General features: G+C 52.7%; 1 protein-coding gene across 2 annotated transcripts; it reads right to left on the reverse strand.

Annotated features, from left to right (window-relative positions):
* Positions 1 to 33: 33 nt before the first annotated feature.
* Positions 34 to 6,518, reverse strand: LOC116458356 (putative POM121-like protein 1). 2 transcript variants are annotated; one of them, XM_058431904.1, is made up of 2 exons: positions 4,833 to 6,518; positions 34 to 3,147 (listed from the first exon to the last, which is right to left on the reverse strand). In XM_058431904.1, exons 1-2 carry the CDS (start codon positions 6,128 to 6,130, stop codon positions 3,090 to 3,092), a joined length of 1,356 nt encoding a protein of 451 aa, XP_058287887.1. In that variant the 5' UTR covers positions 6,131 to 6,518; the 3' UTR covers positions 34 to 3,089. The 2 variants fall into 2 exon arrangements, with proteins under 2 accessions (XP_058287887.1, XP_058287888.1); XM_058431905.1 differs by having other exon boundaries at positions 34 to 3,305.
* Positions 6,519 to 8,269: the final 1,751 nt, after the last annotated feature.

Raw genomic sequence — 8,269 nt, forward strand, 5'->3', positions numbered from 1 at the left:
TCAGCCGAGGCCGGGCCACTGGCATGGCCCAGGGAGCGGGATCATTCGCTGCTGCCCCAAATCTGAGGTCATTCCACCTCGACAAGACTTCCTCATCCAATCCCTTTACTTGACAGCTGGGGAAACCAATGCGCACAGAGCACCCCCAGCTCACTCGGGATCTCAGAGCTGATCCATGAGCAGAGGCTGAGATCCTGGGATCTTGTCTCCCAGCCGCACCGCAACTTGCTCCCTTTCTGCTGGAAGGATGGGGCTGGACCTCGACCGGCAGCCCTGGCCTGGACATGACTGTGCTCGTGCAGGTATTCAGGCCGAGACGCCCCGGCATCATATTTTTTTCTTTTTTTGAGACGGTGTCTCACTCTGTCACCCAAGCTGGAGTGCAGTGGCATGAAATTGGCTCACTGCAACCTCTGCCTCCTGGTTAAAGTGATTCTTCTGCCTCAGCCTTCCAAATAGCTGGGACTACAGGCTTGTACCACCACCCCTGACTGATTTTTGTATTTTTACTAGAGACGGGGTTTCCCCATGTTGGCCAGGCTCATGTCGAACTCCTGACCTCAGGTGATCCACCTGCCTTGGCCTCCCAAAGTGGTAGGATTACAGGTGTGAGCCACTGCGTCATTTAAATGTAGTGAGAGGCCGGGTGCGGTGGCTCATGCCTGTAATCCCAGTACTTTGAGAGGACGAAGCTGTCAGATCACCTAAGGTCAGGAGTTCGAGACCAGCCTGGCCAACGTGGTGAAACTGTGTCTCTACAAAAAAATAGAAAAAATTATCCCTGTGTGGTGGTGCGTACCTGTAGTCCCAGTTACTCAGGAGGCTGAGGCATTAGAATCGCTTAAACCTCCGAGGCGGAGGCTGCAGTGAGCTGAGATGGCGCCACTGCACTCCAGCCTGGGTGACAGAGCAAAACCTTGTCTCTAAATAATTAAATAAATAAATATGGCCAAGCACAGTGCCTTAGGCCTGTAATCCCAACACTTTGGGGGCCAAGGCAGGTGGTCCCTGAGGTCAGGAGTCCGAGACCAGCCTGGCCAAGACGGTGAAACACTGTCTCTACTAAAAATACAAAAATTAGCCAGGCGTGGTGGCAGGCACCTGTAATCCCAGCTACTTGGGACACTGAGTCAGGAGAACCACTTGAACCTGGAAGGCCGAGGTTGCAGTGAGCTGAGATTGCACCACTGCACTAGAGTGCAGACTCCATCTCAAATAAATAAATTAATAAATACAGAGCAAGATTCTGTCTCAAAGAAATAAATAAATGTACACCTGTAATCCTAGCACTTTGGGAGGCTAAGACAGGTCTATCACCTGAGGTCAGGAGTTTGAGACCAGCCTGACCAATATAGCGAAACCCCATCTAAAATACTAAAAATACAAAAATTAGCTGGGAGTTGTGACATGTGCCTGTAGTCCCAGCTACTCGGGAGGCTGAGACAGGAGAATTACTTGAACCCAGGAGGTGGAGGTTGCAGTCAGCCAAGATCTCGCCACTGCACTTCAGCCTGGGTGACAGAGTGAGACTCTGCCTCAAAAGGAATAAATAAATAAAATACAAAATTAAAAAAATTAATGTAGTAAGATTGCAGAGTCGTGCTGCGGAAGCGTGCTGGTCCTATCCATGGAGTGAAGGCTGATTTCATACACAAATGTCACAAGAACTTTTTTTTGTTTTGTTTTCTTTTTTTTTTTTTGAGATGGAGTCTTGCTCTGTCACCCAGGCTGGAGTGCAGTGGTGCGATCTCGGCTCACTGCAAGCTCTGCCTCCCGGGTTTATGCCATTCTCCTGCCTCAGCCTCCCGAGTAGCTGGGACTACAGGCGCCCGCCACCACACCCAGCTAATTTTTTTGTATTTTTAGTAGAGATGGGATTTCACCATGTTATCCAGGATAGTCTTGATCTCCTGACCTCGTGATCCACCCGCCTCTGCCTCCCAAAGTGCTGGGATTACAGGCGTGAGCCACCGCGCCTGGCCACAAGAACTTTTATACCCACCCCTGAAAGAAAGCCCTGATTGCCTTCTGAAGAAGCAGTACATGGACTAACACATGGGCTATCCCAGACAGCTCTGGAAAGATAAACAGAAAACAGAAAATGACACACTAAGCCCTTGAGGCCAAAATGCCCTTCCCCAGAGCAGCTGCCAGAAGACAGGGCACAGGATCGGGTTGGAGGTCACTTCTGGGTGAGGGGGAGAACGGTCAGACCCGGGGCAGGGGTGATGGAGCCTGGTTGGCCTCACTGGAACAGAAGAGAGCTGCTTCCTGATGCTCAGCTGACAGGCAGAGCCTTGTGTAACCCAAGTTCTCACGGTACAGAGAGGCCAGCCAGCGCGGGGACAAAGACACGCACTGAAATGGTTTCCTGGAAGACAGGGCCCAGTTGCATCTCTCAAATGGGACCAGATTGGAAGGGAGACCAGCTGCTTTGGGTAAATGAGGCCACTTCTGAATGAGCTCCCAAACTAGATGATGCCGAGGGCTCTGGACCTGGCAGCTGGTCTGGACATGGCACGGCCCTGTATTCCAGGAAACGGCATCTCAGTGCTTGTCTGGCCAGTTCTCCAAAAGAACCATCCACAGGCCACTTTTCCATTCCCCTCCTATGCACAGACTGGGCCGGGCCTGACCAGAAACTCTCCCTTAGGGTTTTCAGTCACTGCCAAAACTTGAGCCCAGCAGTGAGGATGTGATGTTAAAATGTGACTCTGTGCCAGGCAGTGGCTCATGCTTGTCGACCCAGTGCTTTTGGGAGGCTGAGCTGGGAGGATCAATTGAGATCAACAGTTCAAGGCCAACCTGAGGAACATAGATCTCTACAAACAAATAAAAACTAGCCAGCTCTGGTGACATGCACTGCTAGTCTCAGCTGCTCAGAAGGCTGAAGTGGCTTCAGCCCAGGAGTTCAAAGCTGCAGCTATGATCGTGCCACTGTATTCCAACACGAAAGACACAGCGAGACTGTGTCTTGAAACAAGGAACAAATAAACTAGGTATAGAAGAAACATACCTGAAAATGGCAGGGCTGGGTGCAGTGGCTCACGAGTGTAATCCCAGCACTTTGGGAAGCTGAGGTGGGTGGATCACCAGATTTCAGAAGTTCGAGACCAGCCTGGCCAACGTGGTGAAACCCCATCTCTACTAAAAGTACGAAAATTAGCCAGGCGTGGTGGCATGCGCCAGGTATCCCAGCTACTCGGGAGGCTGAGGCAGGAGAATCGCTGGAACCTAGGAGGCGGAGGTAGCAGTGAGCCAAGGTCACATCATTGCACTCCAGCCTGGGCGGCAAGAGCGAGACTCTGTCTCAAAAAACACAAACAAACAAAACAACATACCTGAAAATAATAAAAGCTGATAAGACAAAGCCATAGCTAACCTACTACAGAATGGGGAAAAATTGAAAGCATTTCCTCTGTAAACAGGAACAAGACGAGGATGCCCGTTCTCACCACTCCTATTCGACATCACACAATCAGGCAAGAGAAGACAATAAAAGGCATCCACACTGGAAAAGAGGACATCGAATTCTTCTTGTCTGATGAAGATGTGATCTTGGATCTAGAAACATGTAAAGGCTCCACCAGAAAACCCCTAGACCTGATAAATAAATTAATACAGTCATTTGCAGAATACAGAATCAACAACAACAACAACAAAATCAGCATTTCTATACACCAATAATGGTCTGGTTGGGAAAGAAATTAAGAAGGCAATCCCATTTACAATAGCAACAACATGGAAAAATGTATGCCACAAAAGAGATTTTACCAAGGAGGTGAAAGATTTCTACAAGGAAAACTACAAAACACTGATGAAAATGTTTAAGAGGACAGAAAGAAATGGACAATCATTTCATGCTCATGGAAGGAATTCATAGCATTAAAATGACCACACTGCCCGAAGCAGTCTAGAGATTCAATACAACCCCTACCAAAATACCAATGTCATCACTCACAGAATTGGAAAGTCCTACAATTCATAAAAAAGAACCAAAAAAGAGCTCAAAGACCCAAAGTCATGCTCAGCAAAAACAACAAAACTAGAGGCATCCCATTTCACTGCAAATTAGAACTATAAAATTTTTGACAAGTGCATAGTAACCAAAATAGTATAATCCTAGCATAAAACTAGACACTTAGATCAATGGGACAGATGAGAGAACCCAGAAAGACAGACACATATTCACAGCCAATTGATCTTTGACAGAGCTGACAGAAACACACGCTGGGGAAAGGACACCCTCTTCAATGAATGGTACTAGGAGGGTTGGATGGCCACATGCAGAAGAATGAAACTGGACCCTTAATCTCTCAGCATATAGACAAATCACTTCGAGATAGATTCAAGACTTAAATGTGAATGTTAAGATACGAAACTACAAAAATCTTGGAAGGAAACCTAGAGAAAACTCTTCTGGATCTCACTCTAAGCAAGGAATTTATGACGGGCTCAAAAGCCCCACATGGAGAAGGATGAGCTGGAGGATGGCCCACTGGACCTGTGTCCAGCAGAACTCCTGACAGCGCATGAGGGAGCCTTAGAGGCCAGGTTCCTCCTTGCTGTGCCCACGCGGGAAGTGGGGTTGCTAGGGTCAGAAGCTGGGCCACACTTGCCCGTGAAGCCTGCCTTGTTTGCAGTGGCACTGGATCCCCGACTTGCAATTGTGGGCGTTGGCTTAAATGGTCCCCCAGGGGTGTGATAGAAAGTAAAGACAAAAGTGCCACCCAACAGAGTTGCTCCCCGTGCCAGGTCCCGCAGTCACCATGGAAGTGCACTGCCTTGGGGGCCCCCTGGTGTTCAGGCCCCCCGCCCCCGTGCCCTATTACCATTGGGCCTTTCTCTTTAAAGGGTTTCTTCTGACGGAATGGAGACCTGGGTCCACCTCACTACTCTCAATTTCCATGGGTGTGGCTGGAGGGCTGGAACTGGCTCCAGAAGTGCCAGGGCTTGGGCTTCTCATGTGCACATCCATGCTTGCAGATAGGAAGGGGGCAGGAATCAGCGAGGTGACCTGGGCTGAGTCCCGGGAGTGGGAAGAGGTGGCAGGAAGGGGATCTGAGGAGGAGAACAGGGGGCCTGATGGTCTGCGCTTCCTCCCAGACACAGGAGCTGTAGAGGGGACCTCTGCAGCAGATGTTAGGGGGGCCACTGGGCCCAGGCAGTCTTGGGACTTGTGTCTCTCCTGCTGTGCATCCATACTGGGTGCTTTAGAGACAGCAGGCAGACCAGAAGCCCCTGTTGCAAGTGAGGAGAAAGCGTGGGAAGGCCATGAGGGTCTGCAGTCCCAGATGGCCTTGGGCTCTCCCCGCAGTACACTGTTGATGCGCTCGAACGCAGCCTCCTTCTCCCGGTCCAGGTCTTCAGCAGTGACCCGGAACCCCAGCTTTAAGGGAGGCGGCAGCATCAGGGGCTCCCCTCGCCTGCGTGGCCTCAGGGGAAACTTGCGTCTACGGGGCCTAGAGGCCTGGGATCTGGGGGAGCCATTCCTGGGGGCAAGTGTCTGCCCTGGTGCTATGTCTGCCACCTTTTCATACCGGGTGTGACCCGAAGAGACAGCCTGAGGCCTGTCCTCACTCACTGTCTTTGAGGACCTGATGGTCAGCTGGCAGTGGGATGAGGCTGACCCCCTCCTCCGCTTTAGCCACGGGAAGCCTCCCGTGGAGCTGTAGGAGCTCGAGATGGCATTGCGTTTGGTGCACGAGCTCGTCCAGGAGGTCTGGGATCTCTCGTGATATCTGACTTCTGACCTCTGGGCATGGAGGTCTCTCTGCAGAGGCCCAGGCCTGGGCACAAAGGGAGAGAGGCCTCCATTGTCCCGCAGGGGCCTAAATGCAGAGCGTGCATTCCTGGTGACCTCGGGGACTCTTCTCTGATAATCAGGACTCTCTTGGACTCTAGGGTCCTTGTCCTGCTCAGGCATCCCTGCCCCGCTCTCCTTGAGGGCCCTCAACACTATCTTCCCTGGACACAAGTGTGGGGACGGCCGGGTGTTGTGGGCCCCAAAGGGGTGACTTCCTGCTCCTGGGCCCCACAGAGAGTCCTTGTGCTCAGTGCAGTGGCTGAGCTGGAGGATGCCCTGGAACTCGGAGCACACAGCACTGGCTTGCTGTGGTACCTGTGCCATGAAATTAAAGGCAGTATCACCAGGAAGGAACACAGGGCTTGCAGGATCACGGAAAACCTTCTTACAGTTGTCTTGACAGCACTGATGCCAAGTGTCCGGGTGCTTGTAGGATGGCCTGCCACTCAGTCCAGGGGCAGGAGCAACGGGGAGATCCTACAAGCAAAGTGAACTGGGGGATGGGCTGAACGGGCTCCAGGCAACTGAGCCCTACTGGCAGGTCCTCGGCCTGGGCCCGGACAGGAATGAGGGGCACAGAGTGCCCAGGTAACCGCTCCTGGGAGCAGTGGGGAACCGTCGTTTTTGAACTCTCGAGAGCTGGGCTCTGAGCGTCCACGTCGAGCTGCCAATTCGGCCAACCGCTAAGCCAGCAGTTTCTTCTGTTGCCGGGCAACGCGCCTTTTAAAGCTGAGGGAGTGGCTGCGCGTGCAAAGAACCGCACTGTGTCCAAGCCACCTGACACCTGGGCTGCAGCCAACCTCTGCGGCAGATGCACAGGCGGGGCTCTCGGATCCATAGCTGGCCCTGTGGGTGACCTTGGCATACCCTCTATCTCTCTGTGCTGCCTCCCTGAAGCCATAACTTACGGCACACTCAGCGCAAGCCCAGTGGACCCAGGGGATCTGCAGGGCAGGTGAGCGTGGTCATTCCCAGAGTGGCTGTTGGGTGCTGGGAGTTGCTGGGCCTCGAGCTGCCGTCTGGACACAGTGGGGGTGCAGGGTGGGAGGGAGCTTCAGTTAGGCTCCGTCCCCTGGCTTCCAAAAACCAGACTCCAGGAAAATGTTCAAATTTGCAAGTTGGCGTCCACGTGTCTTTAATTCCCTGGACCCACATCCCCTCATTTGCATACCCAAATCAGCCCAGGCCCTCCTGGGTCAGCCCACCCCAAAAGCAGCACTTCCAAAGGCAGCTGCTGGGGCGGAGGGAAGGATGAGACCAGGAGGGGGTCTGCCCTCAGCCTTTGCAGCCCTCTCCACTGTGAGGGTGTCAAGTAACCGTGGTTCACACGAACTGCATCCTGGCTGATGGAGGCACGGGGCTAAGTGCATTGCTTCATCCTCAGAAGCAGCCTCAGAGTGGTGCCATTATACCCAATGAAACAAGGGCCACACGACCAGTATATGGGACAGTGGAGATTTCCTGCCGGTTATGTGGCCCCAGAGCCCAGGCTCGTAACCTCTGTGCTGGACAGAAAGAGTGCTGGAGTTTTTGTCCCTGGTCGCCAGGCAGTGCAAGTTCTGACTCAAAGCCCCTGCTCCCGAGCGCTGAGTTAGACAGTCCTGAGGATGGGCCTGGAGCCTCTTTGGCCCCCAACATGCCCTCGGTACCCTCTCCAAGGTCCCCGAGGTACCTGCCAGTCACCCTCGGCTAGGTTAAGGACTCCACCTGAGAAGTCCATTGGCTTCAGTCTTAGCTCTACTGCGTGACCTTAGAGGAGCGCTCCACCTCTCTGAACCTCAGTTTTCTCACTGTGAAGTGGGAAGCACGGTGGTCTCAGTCCTACAGGGTCATTATGGGTGCCACCTGAGATGGCAGACATAGGGGCCGGGTACTGTGGCTCACACCTGTAATCTCAGCACTTTGGGAGGCCAAGGCGGGCAGATCACCTGAGGGCAGGAGTTCGAGACCAGCCTGGCCAACATGGTGAAACCTCGTCTCTACTAAAAAATACAACAAATATTAGCCAGTCATGGTGGTGGGCACCTGTAATCCCAGCTACTCGGGAGGCTGAGGCAGGAGAATCGCTTGAACCCAGGAGGCAGAGGTTGCAGTGAGATGAGATCATGCCACTGTACTCCAGCCTGGTGACAGAGCAAGACTCTGTCTCCAATAAAAAAAAAGAAGTGGACATAGAGTGGCCAGCATGGGCCCACTGGGCTACTGATTCTCACAGTGCCCACCTTTTTCTTGCATCCACTTCCAGGGAACCAGCCTGTTTTGGGCCTCTGTTCCCCAGGACACTCCCGCTCTGATCAGACTGTCTGTGACCTGAGCAGGAAGCTAGCCAAAGGCAATACCCACCCAGATCCTGGAGGCAAGAAGTCAACAGGCGGGAACAAAGAATTTTCCATGGCTCCACTGTTAATGAGGAACTGACACACTCCAGGGCCTCAATTGGTCTTTCACCCTCCTCTCCTTCCC

Source organism: Hylobates moloch, unplaced genomic scaffold, assembly GCF_009828535.3.
Source record: "Hylobates moloch isolate HMO894 unplaced genomic scaffold, HMol_V3 SCAFFOLD_19, whole genome shotgun sequence".
NCBI lineage: Eukaryota > Metazoa > Chordata > Mammalia > Primates > Hylobatidae > Hylobates > Hylobates moloch.

Coding starts and splice junctions, on each gene's coding strand:
- LOC116458356 (XM_058431904.1), bottom strand. CDS start 6,130: ATGGCACAGGTACCACAGCAAGCCAGTGCTGTGTGCTCCGAGTTCCAG. Junction 3,148..4,832: donor TTAAAGAGAAAGGCCCAATG/GTAATAGGGCAC, acceptor TCGTACTTTTAG/TAGAGATGGGGTTTCACCAC.